Source organism: Musa acuminata, chromosome BXJ2-6 (genome assembly GCF_036884655.1).
Source record: "Musa acuminata AAA Group cultivar baxijiao chromosome BXJ2-6, Cavendish_Baxijiao_AAA, whole genome shotgun sequence".
Taxonomy (NCBI): Eukaryota; Viridiplantae; Streptophyta; class Magnoliopsida; order Zingiberales; family Musaceae; genus Musa; species Musa acuminata.
The window spans coordinates 35,185,586-35,207,706 of NC_088343.1; the positions used below are offsets into that span (position 1 = coordinate 35,185,586).

General features: G+C 37.1%; 2 protein-coding genes, 1 long non-coding RNA gene and 1 pseudogene across 5 annotated transcripts; 1 reads left to right on the forward strand and 3 right to left on the reverse strand.

Annotated features, from left to right (window-relative positions):
- The first annotated feature begins 977 nt into the window (after nucleotides 1-977).
- On the forward strand, nucleotides 978-2,924 carry LOC135615356 (cation/calcium exchanger 1-like). Its single transcript, XM_065113709.1, has one exon. It carries the CDS (start codon nucleotides 1,149-1,151, stop codon nucleotides 2,841-2,843), a length of 1,695 nt encoding a protein of 564 aa, XP_064969781.1. The 5' UTR covers nucleotides 978-1,148; the 3' UTR covers nucleotides 2,844-2,924.
- Nucleotides 2,925-3,329: 405 nt separating this feature from the next.
- LOC135615357 (uncharacterized) lies at nucleotides 3,330-4,285 on the reverse strand. The gene is made up of 3 exons (XR_010487989.1): nucleotides 4,046-4,285; nucleotides 3,775-3,980; nucleotides 3,330-3,679 (listed from the first exon to the last, which is right to left on the reverse strand). It is a non-coding gene; the product is annotated as an uncharacterized LOC135615357 (long non-coding RNA).
- Nucleotides 4,286-4,483: 198 nt separating this feature from the next.
- LOC135615355 (granule-bound starch synthase 2, chloroplastic/amyloplastic-like) lies at nucleotides 4,484-11,290 on the reverse strand. Of its 3 annotated transcripts, none has more exons than XM_065113705.1 (9): nucleotides 11,082-11,290; nucleotides 9,922-10,188; nucleotides 8,872-9,379; nucleotides 8,595-8,659; nucleotides 8,261-8,338; nucleotides 8,066-8,176; nucleotides 7,852-7,896; nucleotides 7,068-7,241; nucleotides 4,484-5,860 (listed from the first exon to the last, which is right to left on the reverse strand). In XM_065113705.1, the coding sequence occupies exons 1-9, from the start codon at nucleotides 11,199-11,201 to the stop codon at nucleotides 4,904-4,906; spliced, it is 2,325 nt and encodes a 774-aa protein (XP_064969777.1). In that variant the 5' UTR covers nucleotides 11,202-11,290; the 3' UTR covers nucleotides 4,484-4,903. The 3 variants fall into 3 exon arrangements, with proteins under 3 accessions (XP_064969777.1, XP_064969778.1, XP_064969779.1); XM_065113706.1 differs by lacking the exon at nucleotides 11,082-11,290 and adding an exon at nucleotides 10,923-11,075; XM_065113707.1 differs by lacking the exon at nucleotides 11,082-11,290 and having other exon boundaries at nucleotides 8,872-9,245; nucleotides 9,922-10,052.
- Nucleotides 11,291-14,668: 3,378 nt separating this feature from the next.
- Nucleotides 14,669-21,335, reverse strand: LOC135615358 (protein AIR1-like; annotated as a pseudogene).
- Between the last annotated feature and the right edge of the window lie 786 nt (nucleotides 21,336-22,121).

Consider the following 22,121-nt stretch of genomic DNA (forward strand, 5'->3'; position numbering starts at 1 on the left):
TGCGTGAGGGCTAGGGATGTTGAACTCAGCATGCCGCATGATTCATGTCCAACCGGGTATGCTTCATCTCAGCATCATTCTTCCGGTGGTGATGCCATTCAACTAGCTTTTTCTCTGTGAGGGTTTCAACTCCTTTTAATCTCTGACATGGTCATCAAGTTGTTTACATGCTTTGATGCATCATTTCAAGGCATTGTGTACTCACCTCACGAACCTCATTAAACATAAAGTTACTGGAATTGTCAGATTCACTGAATCGCCTACAAAGTGTTCTTTGTAAATCCTCAAAGCAAAATATGAGTCCACTGAAACAGGAATTTGGCACAAAACATCTGTCATTTAGCTTGTTCTTGTTTGGATTATGCAAAAAAGATATTTTTTTTCTGTTCTTCTGTTAAAGGAAGCGCATGCAGTACAAGTAATGTGAAAACTTTTTAGCTCGCCATGTTAAAACATTTCATTAATCAAGAATGATTATAAGATATATATCATTGTCTCATTCATTTGCAAGCTGTCCTGTTGAGTTTGGCAAGCATGACAAACAAGTTCTGGGTCATTATCCTTACTCCTTGGCCTTTTTAAAGAAGAACTAATGGCCTATAAGTATGTACAGGATCTAAGAGCAGACATGATATAGTTCCAAACCATATCAAAGAAATAACTTCATATGGAGATGCATGCATATGGCTTTCGATCAGGCAGTCTTCCTTGACCATTTTGCTTTGTTTCAAAGGTCAAGCCTTTTTTGCAGCATCCTGTTCTCCGTAACTTTGGTATGAGGGCTCATGCTTTCGAGCAGTTGATGTGAAGGTATCAACCACCACATCTTTTGGTGACAAGATTCTCACTTTAGATGGAGACACATGAAAGAAATTAGATACGAAGGCATCCAAATTACCCCCCTCTCCATCCTAACTTTAATGGTGTAAGGTTGAAGGATCCTCTCCCTTTTTCAAGATCTTTCTTTGGTGTTCTTCTTCTTCTTCTTCTTCAAGACACCTTTCTCAGTGATCTGAGCATGTACTGGATGACTAGCAACCTGAGGTCTCGAAACATGGACTTCTTGTGCTCCAAGACATGGTAGTATATGCTCTCTTCAGCATCCATTCTGTGAACACCTTCAACCGCTCTTGGACATACATCCTTGAATGGCAATCTCTTTCCCTGTTCTTTCAACTAAAAAGGTAATCCTGATCTTCCTCAACATATCGTTTTTGGCTGTGGGGCTCTTCTATGTTTCTATCCACCTTGATACATCCCATGCAATTCTTCAAAGATCCACAAAACTTCATCTCAGAGATTCCAGTAAAGGTTGTCATGACATCTGCAAAGCCAAGTCGGTGCTCTTGAATTCTGAAGCCCGATTCTCTCAAGGCTACATAAACTATCTCCACATCTTCTACTGTGTTTATGGCAAGTATCCATTCTTGGGTTACGCTCTTCTGATTCTATGGCTTCTGGTTCTCTTTTATCTTCTTGCGGATACATCTGCAAACTATTTCTGCACAAACTTAGAGGGCCTGTCCACACTCTTGAAGCTCCCTCCCACCATTGCCGGAGCGACCCTTCTTTCTTTAGGAAACGGCGCTCCCGACGCATTCTCTAGCATTGTCTCCTTCATGGGCGCTGGTTCAGGTGTCGTAGGCCTCAACAGCGTCTTAGGTGGTTCCTTCTTTGTGTCTTGTGTGGTTGTCGGAATCATAAGCACCTGTGTCAGCTCCCACGAGTATCCCATCGACAAGTCCAGCTTTGTGAGAGACCTTCTATTCTTCCTCTTTGTCCTCTCGGTCCTCCTTGTGATACTAGTCATAGGAAAGATCAATCTATGGGGTGCCATAGCTTTTACTTCACTGTATCTTGTCTATGTGTTGCTGGTAGCTGTAGGACATTTCTGCAGGAAGGAGGAACAGGAACAGGAACAGGATCTCTCATGCAAAACAAGACAGAATGCTGACCTGGAAGCTCCTCTTCTGGAGAGTTTGGAAGACCATCGGCCAGATTCAACAGAGAAGGAAACTGCCTCAACAAGTGAATCAGATGGTACCAGGAGCAATCCATCAGCTTGTTACCACTGCAAGAGAATTGTACGGTGTTTAGAGCTGCCTCTTTCTCTGCCTAGGATGTTGACCATCCCAGATGTCAGCAAGGAGAAATGGTCCAAGCCATCTGCAGTTGCTTCGGTGACACTGGCACCATTGCTCTTGGCAGTTCTGGTGACTTGTAAGAGGAAGGATGCTGGTTCAGAGGAAAGCTTGTCGATATACATTTCTGGTGGACTCGTGGGGCTCGTGCTGGGCATTGTTTGCTTGGTGAAGACCGAGAAGGACAGACCGCCGACAAGGTTTCTCTTCCCATGGCTTGCTGGTGGCTTCCTGATGAGTGTAACCTGGACCTACATCATTGCGCAGGAGTTGGTCTCTCTTCTGGTCTCACTTGGGACTGTCATGGAGATCAGCTCCTCGATTCTGGGGCTCACAGTCCTGGCCTGGGGCAACTCAGTGGGGGATCTGATTGCCAGCTCGGCAGTGGCACTGCATGACAGGCAGGGTGGGACCCAAGTTGCAATGTCTGGCTGCTATGGTGGGCCCATCTTCAACACATTGGTGGGGCTGGGTCTCTCCTTTGTGTTCTCCTCATGGAGTGCATACCCCTCACTTGTGGTCATTCCGAAGGACCTCACCCTGTATCAGACGATGGGGTTTCTGATTGGTGGCCTCCTGTGGGCCCTGGTCATTTTGCCCAGGAGAGGCATGAGGCTCGACAGGGTTTTAGGCTCTGGCCTGCTCTCTATTTATTTCTGCTCCTTGTCTCTAAGAATGGTTCAGTCTCTTGGACTTGTGTAACTGCAACAATAGCCAGAAAGGGCCTGTCAAAACCACTATGGAAGCATAGAATTTAAGGGAGAATGTTAATGTTTCCCTCTATTCATGAATTTTCTTCTGCTCAAATGTTTGGTAAAGTTCATGTTTGCTGTCAAATTGATATCTCCCAACTCCACTTCTCTGGCACATTTCCTCAAACACCTAACCACTGCAGGATCTAGTTCTGGTGTAGCATTTACCTTTACCCTCTTCCTCTCGAGCACTACCTCGATGTCCTAATCCGGAGTCTGCATCTACACTGTCATATCAAGAGAGAGAATCGTTGACAAAGTGGTGCATCCTTCTTTTTCTGCTGCTTGTTAAAGAGACCGATCATGGCTGAAAAAATCTTGAAATATCAGCATCAGGAACAAGACTAATATGGTTTGGAATTGTGAACCTCACCACAATCCTTGAAGCTGTAAACATCAGGAACTCTATGCATCTACATATCCACCCAAATCAAAGTGCATCATAAAATACAGTGTTAGTCTCTAGCTTGATTTAGATTGAACGTTCTGTTCCATCTTTTGGGATATCAATAATTTCCTCAAGAAAATTAAACTTGGGATATCAATTCTATCTCCCATTCTGCAATCAGAAACAGGGAAAAATTAGACAGAAGCAAAAGAAAAAGGAAGTTTCCTACCCCTGCAAGATGCCGGATGGGTGAGGTACAGATTGCTTCCGCTACATTTGAATGCATGTTTGCCAAGTTCTCCATGGTGACCTATTTCTTCTTTTGTTGTAGAGGTAGAGTCATTTATTTGTAGCCCAAAATCTTCGGACTGTTTTAAGAGGCCCAGAGATGATGAACCCTAATTTCGAGAAAACCCCAACAACAGATTACGATGTTAGCATCAGATCCAAACTCCTTTACATACAAAGAGTTTGGCAAGTCACGAGGGCTAACCAATCCATGCAGGAAAACAAGGTTTTGAAACTACATGCAAGTTCAATTACTCTCCCGAGGCAATTCAACGCTGAGGAAGGAAGATGACATAGACACGCTGCCGGAGAGTCGTTCCCATGGAGACGCTCTTCGGCCTTGTGTTCCGTGCTTCATCGGCAATTAAACAAACACTTGGGGTGCGAGGGATCGAACGAAGAAGATGCACACTGTGCAGTGATTCTCTACATCAATGAGGAATTCTTTGAGTAATGCTCAGTAAACGAAGACTTACCACTGACATTGTTGCTTGGGATCCAGCTGCTGTAAAGGAAGGCTTGAGTTATTCGTATTGGCATGGGGAAGGGAGGTTCCACTTAGGTCGGCAATGAGGAATGAAGAAGATGCCAGTTCGAAGTCTCAACTTGTAACACTCCAATACAATCTTACGGTGGAAATAATGTAAGACATTGCCTTTGAAGAATATATATAACTAAAAAGTGCATTATAAATGTCAAAAGTAGGAACACCAAATGTTCACCTGCGTTTCCATTTCTGACAAACTTGACAACCAGTGGAATGCGTCAGAATCTTATGCAGGTCGAGTGCAGTTTCCAGTGGTGAAGGTATTAAATCATTGTCGAGAAATAACTCTCTCATAACAACTTCATATGAACTCTCAATGAGGTAACATACAAAAGACCAGCATAGCAGAGACATGGGGGAACGAGAATGAGCAAACAATATAGACAGTAACAGATATAGAACAACTTTGCTCCAAATTTACAGCCTAAAGAGCTAGAGCATTTCATACAGAAGCCTGCACAAGATCTTACAATTTACACCATCTTTTACTTGAAAGAACTAATCGGCAAGCCCGCACAAGATGTTACACCGACACCAGAATTACTTACAGTAGAAAAAATCATCAGCTGTCAACTCCTCATGCAATACAGAGGAGATGGATTACCAAAGGATGTAGAAAATATCACCAAGATGTGATCAATTTATGGACTCGCCATCGCCAAACAGAACAGATATAGAACAACTTTGCATCTGTGCCATTGCTTAGAAGCCTCACCACAAGTTGTGAAAATTCAACAGGATGCTAAATGAAATGCTGTGAACCAGAGAACCGACAAGGGCAATGGAATCACCATTGGTACTTGGCAGCGACAAGGACGTCTTCGTAGCGCTGAGCAGCATTATCCCAACTTAGGTCTTGCATCATCCCTCGCCTCTGTAATCCCTCCCAACTGTTCTTGTAGTTTCTGTACGTGTTCAGACAATGACCCAGTGCCTCAATCATCTTGTTCGCCTCTGCCCTCTTGAAGGTCCATCCAAGACCTGTCTCATTGAACGGATCGAACTGTTTTACAGTATCTCTAAGGCCACCAACAGCATGCACAACGGGCACAGTCCCATACATCATTGCATAAAGTTGGTTCAGCCCACAAGGTTCAAATCTCGATGGCATCAGTAGCACATCAGCACCTGCCGTGAACCGATGAGCCATCTTCACAGAAAACCCAACCCATCCCCTGACCTTGTCATGACGCTCACTTTCAAATTTCCGAAGCATATCTTCAAGGTCTGGCCTTCCAGTGCCCAGCATGATTAACTGTAAATCCTGATCTACAAGCCATGACATGGCATCCGCTATGAGATCTACACCTTTCTGGTCATCTAATCTTCCAATAAAGGAAATGATAGGAACATTGTCACGGACAGGCAGACCAAGCTCACGTTGTAGAGCAGCCTTGCATTGGGATTTTCCCATTTGAAGAGTTTCCAAAGAGTAGTTGGTGTAACCATCAGACTGTAGGTACATATCAAACTTCGGATTCCAACTTCGGGTATCGATTCCATTAACAATTCCTTGGAATTTCCAGTCATTGTCATTAATGATCCCATGCAGTCCCCAACCACCTTCAGGTGTTTTTAACTCCCAAGCATAACCATGGCTAACAGTAACCAAACGATCAGCAGCTTTTAAACCAGCTGCAAATATATTAAAATGTTCACCACCAACAGGATCGTAGAGTTTGAAAAAGTCCATGTAGTGGCCTGGCAAATCCACATAGGAGAAGTCGTCTATTGGACCACGACCCTGAATGAGAAATCTGTATTAACATATTGGGAAATGTAATCTTAAAGTTGCATCAATTTTCTAAATGGAAAAAGATGGTTCCAATCCTGAACTGGAAGAAGATATTGTTACATAGATGTTAAAGAAAAGTAAACCAAGCAACCACTATAGGTCAATCAAGTGACGATGTTATGCAAGTCTAATTACCTTGGTTTCATTTCTGTCACCATTTTGTTGAATCTTGAAGGACACCATAATGTCCTTCTTAGACATAACAAACAAAATCTACATGTATTCTATTTATCTACAATTTCTAACTAATTCAATGGCAAGTAGACAACTTTCTAATGGTTGAGTGCTTAAAATTTTCAATTCTTAATAAATAACAACTAAGGATTAAGTTACAGTATTCAATATTCAATCTACAACTACAGCCTTGAATTTAAATGATTCGAGAATTCATTTGTAACCTGCAATTTTCAAGAATGTATGTGAAGAGTATCCAACATGCCATCACATTTAGCTGGAATAGTTCATGTAGAACAAAGAAGAAAATAATATAAGCAGGAACAAGAAGTCTTTTCACATTTGTGAAAAGTAAAGTTACTAACAATCAAGCATCAATTGAAGGGAAATAATTCATTAGGGTTTTGGATGACTTCAAAAACGATCTATAAATATTCCAGAAGAGGTATGTTAGTACAGATAATTAGTACCAAAAGAAATAAAGAAAGACCAAATAAGATTCTGTTTTGAAATAAAAAAAGGTTATGGCCTTGAATCAACAAATCATATCACCCTTAAAGTAGTTTAAGGGTGCAAAAGAATATACTTGCCTACTCCAGAAAAAGTTCATTATTGTTGATATCATAAATATCATAATGTATTGGCCGAGGATATACTGTCTATCTTAATAGTGTGATAAAGAAATTATCAATGATTGAGAACTCTTCTTTGCAACTGCAGAAGGTTTTCAAATTGAATTGAATTGTCTTGACCACTATGAACATTATGGTTTAATTAATTGACCACTATGTCCGTGTTTCTTCAGTTGTTGGTGTTCCAGAATAGTTGGTCTAGTTGGCAAACAATATAGGCCATAAACTATTTTATGGATGTACATAAAAATTGGTCAAGCCCAACAGCCCAAGAATAAGAACATCATACAAGAAATAGGAACAAAAGAAATTTGTCTGATACTGAATACCATAAATGCCCAAGGATATACCTGGTGTGCTATGTTGTGTATCACCAAGACACAGCGAGCATATATCATCAGCCCATTATCACGGTAATATGCCTTCAAATAAACAGGAAGCAGGGAAGTATGCCAATCATTCGCAACAAAAACCAGATTCCCATCTCCATAGCAGGTGCCACCACATGGAACATGCCAAGGAACCTGAAACAACTTAGACGGCCTTCTTCAGACAACATTTAAGTTAAAAAGGGGCATATTGATTGTTATGCTCTTATTGTTAATGGTTGTTATCTTCTTATAAGTTTCATATATGATGAGCATAATTTATCAATATCATACAAACTACAATGTATGAAATTTCAATAACATATGTAAAAAAAACATATATTACTTATCAAGATCATGCTGTGCCTTATCCTTCTTTTACAAGATTTGTCATGTTGCCACATCTAATCATGTTGTTTCCAAGTCCCATGCATGTGACAGTGACTTCATAGCTTGCTTACATTCCAGAAATTCTTACTACCCAAATTCTAAAAGTGCCTTAGTTGATGTTGTCAACTACTCCATATGCTTCTCCCTCAAAAAAAAGAAAAAGAAAAAAAAAGAAGAAAGAATGTTTACCATTGACACACAATTGACTAGAACTATTTCACAATTTCCAATCCATATGATCCATGAACTTTGTCAATTGAAATCATGTGCATTTCATTATCTTTCAGGATAGTTGGATATATCCAAGAAACAAATATTGGTACTTGGTTATCCATGTCTCACTAATTATAATTAGCTTACAAATAGCATGACCAACCTCAACTGCTGCCTTGCAGAACAAAATCATCCTTTTCAAAATGTCCTGCATTCCAAATATTAAAAGAAATTTTAGATGGAAAAAAGATTTTATAATATTGTTATTGCTAAAACAATAAAAACTGAGTACATGTAATATAGTGTTCAGAACAATTGAGACACTAATCATGATTAATGTGTCTAAAGAAGCAAGACAAAATATGAACAAGGCTTACCAGTCGGTTTCCACCATATATATCATTTCCAATGTGGCGAAAAACAGGGCTATCGATAAAAACAAAATCGACACGATCAATAAAGGCATGATAATACGTAACCTCCATGTCCTGTAAAACAAGAAGAAAGGATAAGAAAATTATATTATATCTGCAGGATGTCTCACTCCAAAAACTCATGGAACAAATGAATACCTGCCCATCGACCTTGTACCTTTTCCTAACTCCTACTTCCTTAGGTTCAGGATAGTTGCCATATCTTGGTGCCACTACCTAAAGCAACAAATCGTATGCAAAATCAGACAATGAGACAACTCAGTGTTTCAACTTTGAACAACACCAGAGGCAGATCAAATTTGTTCTGCCTATGGAAAAGAAAATTCAGAAACATATTTTGAAACTTGTTTCACATTCACATTCTTCTAAACTGACTACTTCAAGCTATGTGCAGAGGCAGGAATTCACTAATGGTATTTCACTATTTTGCATGAGTTAACATGATGAGATAGCAAGTCATAGCAGTGAGTACCATAACTCGATGGCCTCTCCTGGCCAAAGACTTAGGTAAAGCTCCAACAACATCTCCAAGCCCACCTATTAAAAATCATCAACCACAGTCAGTATAAAGAAAAAAAAAGTTCAAATAACTCAACATAATAGTTAGATACCAACAGGCAGACACCTTTACAATAAAAGATTAAAAGAAATTAAGAGAACATGAAATCAAGTAGATTTTCTGCAATGATAAAGATGCAAAACTTATCAATGAGAGATGATTTCATTAAATTATAGTGGAAAATAAGTGCCTGTTTTAGACCATGGAGCACATTCTGCAGCCACCACGATGACATTCATGACATTCGGGCCAGCCAAAGGTGCAGAGTCCATAATTCCTTCCTCAGGTGGCACCTCTTGTTGCTCATTTGAACCTTGCATACCCTCTTCTGCAGAGACCTCAAGGATCTCATCATTCATAGTATAATATTCAGACTCTTCAAAAATAACTGGAGGCATATCCTGAGGCTGAGACAGCTCCAAATCGGCTTCTCTTAGCAGTCCAAGAGTTTCTGCCACAGATTGTTCAACTTCTATGCCGTCTATTGTTTCCTCCCCATAATCAAGAACATCAGCTTCAGTTGTCTGAGCATAATTGTCAGAGTAACTCCAAGGGTTGTTTGTCCTATCAAAATCTTCATCATTATCTATATCCATGTTCGAGAAAGAACTATAATTCTGATTGTAAGAAACTGTTTCCTCTTCTTTTGTAACAAAATTATCTTTTATAGATGATACAAATTTTCTCCTTTCAACAATCTGCATTAAAGTTCAGGAAGTTTAGCATTTGTATCAAATTTAGTATAAAACAGAGAGCAAAATCTATGGAGTCACTGAACATAATTGGTGATATCAACAAGGAAGTTTGGGTTGTGCTTTAGCGGAGGAAGCATAACAAATCCCCAGTCAGTCAATCGAAAAGAAACTCAATTATATAACTTATCTCAGATATGAAAGAAGAATGTAAACTATGAATGATAAGGTGTAAATAAACATAGAACTGGTTTAGTAGCATGTTAGAGAGAGTATCTTCAACTTTTAAGGCACTTATGATATCAAAATAGATGTACTTATTTTCTGATTAGTTTCTAAGCCAAACCATCCCTAAATAATAACAATGCTGTCATGGTATGTACAAAGAATATAGAAACACATGTTTGTCCAAATACAACTAGTCAAGTTGGGAGACCCCAAGAAGTAGTCTGACATAAGACAATACATCGAACCAAGAATACAGATATGTTCAGGCACGACCATATTGAATTTAGAGAAAAGATTCAAGTCAAGAAATAAGAGAAAACCTGTCGCAGCAGGTTCTTCTGTATTTCCAAGACCTTCTTGCTCTGTTTGATGGTAGCTCGAAGGGCATCATCAGTGATATCCTCATCATCTTTGTCACTGTCCTCTTGTCCCTCGGCACTGCTGCTTCTCCTAATTGCTCCTGGGGGATTTCCCTTCATTTGGTTGATTCGAACCAATCCAACCGATAGTCCATGGTAGACAGCATTCATAAACCTCACCGTGCAAGCACTTCCATTATAATCAATACAATTGAGTCGGATTTTTCTCTGGAGAAAAATAGAATCATCATGCTTTGAAGATGAAGTAAAGAAAACCAAGGCTTGAAATCAATAAGTCCATTTAATCCTAAAAGGTTAGCTACAAGCATAAGTCTCTAGTTCCTACCAAAATTATGCAGAAAGCAGACAAATAAATAAAAAGAAAAAGGGCTAATATTTTATATTTCAGAAATTAACTCATAAGACATAATTCATCATTTGTCAGGGGAATTTGCACCCTTTTTCCTTTCATAACCTTTACAAATTCAATAAAATTAAGTTAAAAATTAAAGATAAAGAATGGAAGTTAATTTTCTGATATTTGAATATTGCGCATCTTTTGAGTGAAGATGATAAGAAAAAACAAGGTGCAACTCAGCGGGCACTGGTTAAAATGATTTAATCGGTTGAGGTGAATAAGCCATGAAGGTCCAAGAAAAAGCAAAAGCAAACCGTCATTGCCGCAATGACGTTAAGACTCGATTCAGAATTTCGATTACCTACAGATTTTAAGGCTTCCGGGATCTACATATCGTGTTCTACGCGAGGAGAAATAATTATACGAATGATTCATTTGCACGAAATTGAAGCTAAAAAAAGAAGCATAAAATGACTTCAAAAAGAGAGAAAATAAAAAAGGAAGAAAAGTGGACCCATTTCTTGGAACACCAAAAGAGATTTCGTTGAAGATGACGACCTTAAGAAACCAAGAAAAAGAAAAGGGGGAAAGAAAAGATCGTTACCTTTCTAAAGCAACTTTTTCGAGTTGCAAGAAGGTTTTTCTACCGAAAAAGTTACAAAACAAACCGTTCTTTCTCTCTTTTTCCGAGAGCGGAACGCCTTTTCTTGGACTCCTCAGGGGCGTGCCGCCCCAAAAATCAAGGCGTAGAGAGAGAACTCACGGTGGGGAGCGGAGAAGGGGTGAGCGGGCGCGTCGCAATGTGGGAGAGGCGGCACGCCACCGCGCCGGCGCGCGATGACGCCGGTGGGACCGGCGGGGAGGAGAGGAGTTGGGAGAACATTTCGGGCCGGCCGGAAACGAGGTGAACACGGGCGTCTTTCTTCTTCTTCTTCTGTCAACCGCACACGGTGGATTGAATCGCTACACTTCCTTCTTTTTCCTTGGTGTTATTTATCCTAACAATTTTTTTTGTAATATATATATATATATATATATATATATATATATATATATATATATATATTAATATATCATAAATATTTCTCATTCATAAATATTTTTTAAAAAATAAATAACGAAAATAAAATTCGAAATTACGATAATCTCTCAAAATTTTTATGGCTAAGGTAATAAATAAATATTACTAAAATAAATCAAATAAAATTTTCAATATACACTATCACTATCAAACAAATATCTTAGGTATTTTATAAATAAAACTCATATCAATAATATTTTATATTGATTTACTCATCAAGTCTTGTCGATCTAATCAATTTCCTAAAGAACACATAACCCACTTCTTAGAACCTTAGAATGGCATCAAGTCCTTAGAATTGGATTTTTTTTTTGAGAGATTTGGATGCTTCCTCCGAACATAATCTAATTTTATATTACTACTAATTAATTATATTTTAGAGTCTTATTATTATTATTATTATTATTATTATTATTATTATTATTATTATTATTATTATTATTATTATACTTCTGTAGTCATTTTATTGCTCTCATTAAAAGTCTTTTAGTTAATAGTGTGTTGACTACTTGAAAATATATTTTTTATTAAGATATATTTGTCATTATAATGGAAGCTCAAAAGAAACAATCTTTCAGTTTTGCTTCTCTAAAAACTTTTACAGATCATTCTTAATAGGTTTTGCTTAGATTGAATTTTCCTATCAATTATTGGCTTGGTCACACAAACATCAAGTAGCATCCATCCATCGCCCCTAGTTGAGCAACATCTTAAGATATATCCATCAAAGTCTTTAAATTTTTATCAAATTCATAAATATTAGTCGACATCAAATTGGTATCAAACGTGTGTCATGTATCATTAGAAAGCTCTGTCTAACAACTATCTAACAAAAAAAAAAAAAAAGTTGGTGCATGATTTTGAATTCTCTACTAAAAGTTTTTATCAAATTATTAGGCATATATTTGTTGAATCTCGTATTTTTTATGATGAGACCAATTGATAGTATTTATGATTTGATCTACGTTTTAAGTGACGTAGGATGTTTCGATCAGGATGAGACAATTAAAATAGTATGAGACAATACCGCTGCACTAATTCACTCTTCCTCTTAGTGTCGACCTTTGTTCGTGACACTATCAAACTGTGATGAATTTATTTTGGATTCTCAATGGCTCATTGACAAAGTATACATGGTGACAAAATTAATTTACAGGTGCAGATGATGATTGATCTTCCAAGACAAGGGAGTAATTTAATAGGTGCAAGGAGTAAGCATAGCAATAATGCTACTGTATTCTTGCAGCAAATTCTATGGCTCCTGTTGATGATCATTGGGCATGAATCAATTGATGATAGCTTTTGAAGGGCCAGATAGGAGGAGTCTTTTAAGTTAATATCATAGAATTTGTAGGCTCACTTAATTTGGATGAGTATTGTAACTTAAAAAATTATATCATCTAGAGCACTTAAAAAATATGTTCAAGGTGTTCCACAAAAACCAACTATACATCAATCTAAAAACATTTGTTTTATAACAGATAAAGTTATATTTTTAGGTTATGTGGTGTGTAGGTGACTTATAAATGAATGAGGAAAAGATGATAAACTATTTTTTATTTTCACACATATTTGAAGCTTTTATGCTTGACATCATTTTATCAATAGGTTATTAAAAATTTTCGTATTATTGTAGCTTCCATTATGGATGTCTTAAGAGCACAGAGTTTATATAAACCAACAAAACTAAAAAAAAATTAAAATTATTGAAGAAAAGACTTGTGAAAGCATCAGTATTAACATTGCTCAACTTCTCCAAGACTTTTCAAGTGTGATACTTCTGGCATTGAAAAAGAGGCTATCCTAATATAAGAAGGTAAAGTATTGCTTATTTCAATGAGAAACTAAGTGATGCTTGGTTGAAATATTTAACATACGACAAAGAATTATGTATGGTAATTCAAGTATTACGACATTGGCAAGGTTATCCTATCGAAGTAGAGTTTATTTTATATTCAGACCATTAAGCTTTAAGGTTTCTTAAGACATAAAAAAAAGCCTTGAGTAAGAAGTACAACTTGTTGATTACTTTTCTTATTAGATTGTAGGGTTTGATCTTATACTAAAAAAATATGTAGCTGAGCCTTTCTTCTGTAAAGTCTTACAAAAGTTAGATGAGGAAAATATTGGTGATTACACAATTATGAATGGCTATGTTTTCAAAGAAAACATATTTATTTACCAAAAGGTTCTTTACAAATATTTGTCATGAGAGAATTACATTTTGGTAAGCTTGGAGGACATTTTGGGTGTGACAAAATAAAAACACCAGTTAAGAGATACTTTTGGCTTAACACCAAAGGAGATATTACTAGATTTGTATAAAAATATTATATTTATTAAAAAGCAAAAGGAGAAATATAAAATATTGTTTATACCAATCATGGATATGATTGCATTCTAGTGATTGTTGATAGATTCTCAAATATGACTCACTTCATACCTTATAAAATTCTTTTGATGCCTCACATGCGATCAATTTATTTTTCAAAGTAGTGATTCATTTGTTTGGGGTCTCAAGATCTACTACTTCAGATTATGACATATAATATACGAGTCACTTTTGAAAAAAAAAAAAACTTTGAAAATATTTGGGTACTAAATTATATTTTTTTAGTATTTATCATTCACAAACATATGTCTAAACAAAGATGATGAATCGCTCTCTTGAAAATTTATTGAGAAGCTTCTCAATAAATTTTCAACCAGAGTGTAACGAATCCTTCCCCAAAAACCAAACCACAGATGGAACTAACCTGTGAATAAACATGAGGTGAACTCAAGAACGAAGGAATACAACAACAGAGAGTAATCATAGGCATTACAGGAATAAACTGCTTAAAGTTGACACCAAAAGAAACTTTTAGGAATCAGAAGCTTCAAGTCGAGGTAATGAATGATAAGCAAAACAATGAGTCTGCATATAAGAAAACAAACTTCTTCAAAGACTAAAGAATCAGCTCCCTTGATTCTGGCAGGAATCATGAACAATGAAGAATGCAGGAAATGTTCCAAGTACCAACAAGCTATTCCAGCCAATAAGCCTTCATCATCTGACAAGAGAAGGTAAACAAATGGTGACAGTAAAAGCAAAAGTTCCTAGCTCTTTCTTGCACAAAGTCTACCAGATAAGGTAGACGATCTTTTTTCTTTCTGTACCTTTAGAGGCCCAAGCATATACAAAGATTCTGTTCATCACAGTAGAATCTACACAAAAATTTCTTTGTTGAGGAAGTACAAAGTTATAAGCAACACAGTTGATCAAGTAATCATGAACCAGCCTATAAAGGCTCCAAGGAAATTTGATGAAGTTAAAATTGTAGACAGATGGGACCAAGAAGTTGCAAAAATTCTTGTAACAGTAAAAGTTAACATTGATAAGTTACCCAGTACAAGTTCTGAGTTTCTAATGCATGCATAGACTCCTTGCATCTGATTAGAGGACAACAAAATTACAAAAACGCTGTATAAATGCATTAGGATAAGAATCTCCCCAACAAACCTGGAAGCCATGTAAGTCAAGCCAACAAAAGATAGTACTCAGAAGTTCATTCCTTGGGGAAGTGCCTTTGCGCATCATCTCATTCCATTACCTACATCCAACAAAACACATCACATCATACACAGACTGCCAGCTGTTCTTTGAGTGAGGATTCTGTGGTCATATTTAGAGTGAATCTGCACCATCTTTTTCTAATTCCTAATTTTTTAGGCATTTGTGTGATAGCTTCCCCTGTTTCGAACATACTCACGTGTTCTTGTACATGCAAATCTCTAGTATGCTTAGTATTAAGGCCCTCAACCAACCTAAACGATCAAAGGATTGAACAGATGACTGGTTCACACCATGTGGTTTCTAATAAACTATAATAACCATATGATATGAAAACATAACCACAATATCTTTCCTGTAATGTACTTATATTAGCCATTTAATCCAATCTTCTCATTACTCTATTCATTGATGCAGTCCACTTCAACAATCTGTCACCAATGTTCTCGATAAAAAAAATTATTGATGACATTAGTAATACTTCCAATAATTTGATTTTACAATCTGAGAATATTAGGAGATATTGAAATGAATAAATCGAATGGGGATATGAACTTGTTGTGTCTTCACCAGTCTGCAATCATTTGCAGAAATAACACATGGTATACACACTAAACAGACAATAAAAGTAACCTTCGATCTGTAAAATCCTGATGCTCCAGTTTTGGTGCCTTTGTTTCCTTACAAAATAATATATACATGATGAACAACTCAATATACATGTTTGATAAGAGAAACACATTCACAGTAGCAACTATAGTTTGTCCAATCTAGAACTTAGAGCAATGGAAAACAACTTCATGAGACACAAAAGCTGCCACAAACAAATGGAAAACTAGAGCCAACATGTATGACACTTGATATCTTTTCCCTGAATTCTAAGTCCTAAAATTTATGACTTGCGCTTGCACCATTCAAAACGTATTCTCCAAGTTGCACCCATACAAACACATTGTTTCGAATATTCTAAATGATTAAGCAACCCCCGAAATAAATATAATAGGAAACCTAAGAGAATCAATCTGGTAAAAATCATAAATGATACAACTATTATGTGTTCACGAGCATCTTTTTTTGCTCTCCAAATAAAATTTTGTATTAGTCCCAATTCAAATATTTTGATAACAATTTCAAATCTATTCAACTTTCGAACAAGAAAGTTAACAAAGCATATGATAGATGCTTACCTTTGTCAAGAATTACAGCACCCCTGAACTGCTAAAAGAACAATGCAAGATAAGGCCCTGTATCAAGGAGGCATTGAGGATCACTTCAGGAGCACTTGTTTCAAACAAAGAGAATACTTCTGCAGATTTGCCTAATTTGAAAAAGAACCCATGATTTCCTTCTTTAAGCCCTCACAAAAATAGTAATGAGTTACTAAATCTTTACGATGAAAACTCTCGATGCAAGGCCTTTACTGTAGCATGAGAATTGGGAGTTCCAGTGTAAGACTTCCATCTCTTAGGAGTATGAAAACTTGAAGAATGCCCACTAAAACCTGATGAATAATTTCTTTGGCTCCTTTGTGTTGCTGTCACAGGTGATGAATAATTATTCGCTCTGAATTTCTTCTTAGGAAGATCACCCGGATCATCAACAATCCAACCACCGCTTGTTTTCAACTTACTGGCTGTCATGTTCCTTCTTTCTTCATATACCAAGCTTTTCTTCTTTCGTTCTTTACCAAAATCACGAGGGACGGACTTAAATCCCCTAGACCTCCTATTCTTCTTGTCAAACGTCTGAGGTGTTAATGATTCGCCCATCTTTCTAGAAGACTGCAAAACTAACACAAATTAGAATCCTAAATAGACAAATAAAACAATTAACTTCTAAGTACATTAGAAATTTGATAGACCTTAGTCCTTTTTGTGCAACCTCATGCAAAATGTCCTTCTTCATGACAAATACAGCACACAGCTGGTGAATCAACAGCAACACTATCACCACGTGGTTTTGCACACCCCTAAGTCAACAAAGTTATAGATGGGGCCATTTCAAGTCAAACAAATGAGAAAACATTTACAATTTAATGAAAGTGTACAATTTTCCAACTTACCAAGCCAGTATGGCCAGGCTTAGCACAATTGTAACAAAAGGATTCTCTTGGACCAGTATCTGTGAAGTTAACACAACATAGATGACCATACTTTCCGCAAACATAACATTGCATCTCCTATCAAACAAATGAGATCGACATCAGATATAACATATCTGGGATAATTTGCACCCTCAAGCCTTTCTAGCAATTAACTCAAACAACCGCATCATGGTGATCTACCAAGCATAAGTAATAAATCATATTCTGTACGAAAAAAATTTGGCTTTATTAATCCCTCTTATGGCATGTATATCGACACAAGTAGAATTCAAAAAATGATAATCAATGCATAGGGAAGGTTTTGAAGAACTGTTAACCTTCAAGTCATTAGGTGAATAATCATTTCTACATGACAACATAACATGTCCTGTCTCTCCACACCGTAGGCAAATTTCTGAACACTGAGCAACCTTTTTATTTTTGTAAGGGCAGTCTTTTGCATGGTGGCCTCTTCTTTTGCAAACAAAACAATCTTGTCCCTGTGGATTTTTCAATATCAACATAAAAGCAGAATTGAAACAATGAAGTACAGTGTTAGCAAAAATCTATGTAGAAAGAAGAGAACATCACATTTTCAAACCCAAGAAAAAGCACAAAGCAAGAACTCATTGCAGAAAAAAAAATTATGTGATTAAGAAGAGTTAATATGCATAACTAAAAAATCTAAAGCATCTAGTTAAGATTTATAAACTAGATAAATAATGTAAAAAATAACCGAACTACCAAATATAACAAGAGCTCATTCAAACCAATATGAGAATTTACACATTTTGTCAGCTTATCCAAACTGATATGAGATATTACCTAGCAAGAGCTCATATTTAGACTAGATAAAGAATGTAAAAAATAGCAGAACTACCAAACATTACAAGAGCTCATCCAAACTGATATGAAGATTGAAAATACTATGAGAATGGAAATGCAATATTTTGTCAGCTTAAATGGTAAACAAGCATTATATATTTCAAATAGCAGATTAGAAAATTATGCCTGTTTGGCTAACTTGGATCCCATGGGATACTTTGCCCGTGCAAAGCCTTGGATTTTGATGTTTGACCAACATAAGATTAGTACTTTCAACCTTGCAAATGCCAACTTTAATGGAGGAAAAAGAAAACTTCAAGAAGTCTTTATTATTTAATCTGTTTTCAGCAATGGGCTTTGAGCATGTCAGAGGACTAAGTCCTCTTTATGTCCTCTCCACAACCACTCCAACGCTTCTCCATTGACATCCAACATCATCCAACACCAGAGATCCCTCCCTTTCTTTTCCCTTACACCCAAATCCTCTTCCTCCTGCATTCCTCCTTTACTGCAAACCCTCATCTCCTCTTTCTCCGTGCCTCCTCTCCACTCTAGTCCACTATAAAGCATGGACACCAACAAGAGACTTATATATCGATGTAGACATGCCAACATGATTAATCTTTTAAAAGTGAGGAACAACATGGCATGAACACAGTAACCACATGTATATTTTTCATATGTTATTATCAAGGTTTGTAATTTCGATCCATACCAGTGTACCGACCAATAGTCAGTACGGTACATACCGAGACGTACCGACTGTACACTAGGGCATACTGATAGAACACCCAAAAAAATTCAAAACTAGCTCCAAAAATACCTGAAAATAAAAAAATAGATTAGAGTTTTTAAGTTGAAAATAAATATGAATTTAGTATAATTTTAGCAAAAAAATAATCTAAATTAGGAAAGAATAATGACATATATTTTTTTTAGACTTTGAGGAGTAATTTTGTGGTACGTTCTGAACCGTGCTTCCATTAATATTGAATTATCTACAAATAAATAATTTGAATTGTTAGATGTGAGTGAGAATGGGTATGAGGAAGTTGAAGAGATTAAGAGAGTGATATGAGTTGAAGAGAGAGGAGGAACAACCCTTTTCTCTGGTTCAAACAGTCAATTTGACTGTTTGAAATAGGTCGATCTCAACCCTTGATCGATAATGGTCGAAATCCACTCGTTAACGATCAGTACAGGTCGGCAACGGTCGGATTTCGACCGTTACCGCCCGATACATACCCCATATCACTTGATACGGGGTCAGGTTATGGTACCACCTGGTAGAGGGCGGTCTGCGTACCAGTCCCTTGTTGGACCGATATGTACAGCTCGTATCGAGCGGTAAGAGTCGGTATTGCAAACCTCGGTTATTATACCTGTTACTTCACACAGTTTAAATATTCTACAACCAACATATTAAATTCATAAGAAGCATAGCATTCCAATCATACGAGTAAAAACATAGGCAAAACATTAAGGAGAAGTCAACAGTCCAGTTCATGCAGTGACGTCTTATATTGATAACATGAACATTCCACACATGCAATATATAAACAGACATAAGTGTCAAAAGGGACAAAAATCTTAATATATTTTCAATTACTTGACACAAGTTGAGAGGAATCCAGTCAGGTGTTTGACATGGACATGACAAAGATTCAGCAAACATTTTGAAGCATCCATGCTTCATAGTTTCTCCTCCAACTCCCACGTGTCCCCACCTCTCCTCTCCTTTCTTCTTCCTCCCATCTCCCCTCATCTCTTCTCTATCTTCCTCCTCTTTCCCCTTCAATCTACTACAAAGCACTACCTAGGATTTAATTACATTAACTTCTTTTCCATTGAGATCCACATGTGAAACAATTTAAATCCCACTAGAAAAGAACCCAATGGAGGAAAACGAAAAACAAACAAGCCAAGTATATCCTAAATAATTACACGATTCAGAAAATTAATTTCACAGTACAAAGTTGTTGACAGAACCAAGGAAGATTAGGGACATTTAAGGCATTTTGATTTTGGGTCAAAATAAAAACCAATTAGATTCCGAGGTCATTAGAATATGTCACATGGCATCCATTTCTAGACATACAGTATAAATGCTAAACAAAATCAAAACGTTTTTCATTTACCTATTATTTTTCCTTTAAAAAAAGGACAGTTCACTACATCCTTCCAGCACGATATAGAAAGTGCCAAAATGAAATGCACTTTCTCAATGAGCGACTGTAAGCAAGAGTTCAACTGCAGGTCTAGATAAAATAGACCCTTACATGGCTGAAGAAATCAGTACGCATCAAAGAACCTCTGTTTAATCAGGTTCCACTTTTATTATTTGAAATTTTTAAACAAAAAAGTCAAAACACAATGCAATTAATCATTTATTTAACTCAGATGCACCTAAAACAGTGTGGTTCCTCACCTGTAAGCACTGCTTTCCATTATGACCAAACAACCCACAAACAAAGCAAGGTCTCTGCCGCTTCTCCATTGTACAATTTGCAGCTGTATGGCCCTCTTCCCCACAGTTGAAGCAAGCCCCGACATTGTTTTCCCAATGATAGAAATATCTTGGCCCACGCTTATAAAAAAAAAAAACAAACATGAGAAGTAATATCAAAATCAGACCTTCCTCTTAGAAACTAAAGTTAAATGAAAGAAAATTATATAGACTTACAAGAAGCTTTCGAAAAACTAGATTGTCCGATGTTTCATTCACCTCAGTGATCACAGACTCTGGCGGCCCCGATGGCTTCTCTTCTTCGACTATAGTATCCACCTGCAGCTAAAGCAAGAGTTCCTAATTTAAATCCCTTCCAACCACCTTTAAATATTCAAGGAAATACAAACTACAAGTAAATTCTCCTCCTAAATGTTTGAATCTCGGAAAATACAATCAAAACCAAAAAAAAAATCAGAAACGAACAATCGCCTTTTACACTAAGCATAAAACTTACAACTTCCTTCTCTTCCAACTGCTTCTTCTTCTTGTTCCTCCTCCTCTTCTTCGGCTTCTTCTGCATGTTCTTCGTCTCCTCCATGGGAGACATCAAACCTCCGGCAGAAGGGGCAGGGGTCGGATCAGAGGCAAGCTCCGCCTCGCCTGAGGATTGAGGAGAAGAGGAGGAGGAGGAAATCTCAATGACGTGAGCCAGCGAGACGGCAGAGACGGGCCCGGGGCCGAGGGCGCCCTCGGACCACTTCCGCTTCGCCTCGCGCTGGCGCGCCTTCTTGATGGCAAGGCTAAGGTCCTCGTTCGCCTCCTCATCGTCGCTACTGCTGAGGAAGACAATCGATGGCGCGGCCTCGCCCTCGTCCGAGGGTTCCATTTTCCCATTGGATTTCCGTCGTTCGCGCATCCGGGACAGGGGGAGGAGGAGCCCCACGAGATCGAGGGATCTTAACCCTAACAATGATCGGAAAACTCGAATTCCTCTCTCTGACGAGCAGCAGAAGCGGAAACAGAGACGGCGAAGAGCGGCTCAAACCCTAATTACGGGTGGTTTCGGTCTTCCAATTTGATCCGAATTAGGATCCGAATCCGATTCAAGTAAAAAGGGAAAAAAAATATTGACTATAGTGCTTAATAATTTAAAAGAAATCAATTTGCTTCAATTTTTACGTTATAATATTAGAAATAATAACGGATAGGGTAATAATAATGAGTATATTTTATATTATGAGAAATAATAAATATTATATTTAAACTTTACTCGAGTAATTATTTCTTTATCTACATTTGATTTAAATGACTCCTCAGGCGTAGCTATTTGAAAAAAATTAATATCCCTATTTCCAACTAAAATTGAGATAAGAACAAAAATAACACTAATTAATTAAATTATTATTAGCTGCTTTTCAAATGATAAGTGAGTATATTAGCTCGCGATAAATTATCCGTTTTGAATGATTTTTTATTATTTGATATATATAAGTCTATTTTTTGAAGGATAAGAATTAGAATTTTATCTCCAAAACTCGTAGCCACTCGATTAATCTTTTTTACCATAAGTTTATTTTTCGGGTAGTCTTAATCCATAATAATTATGCTCTATCGTACAAAATAATTAAGAAGGAAATATTATTCTATGTATAATGCTTTTTTGTTTTCCCTCACGGCTGGCGATGGATGAGATATAATCCACCGATATGAACAGCTTAAAGACGGAAACAAATTAAGAGATCAAACACAATAAATATAATGATGGATTTCGTAGATCCTGTGATCCGACAAGCTGAAACAATTAGTACTAAT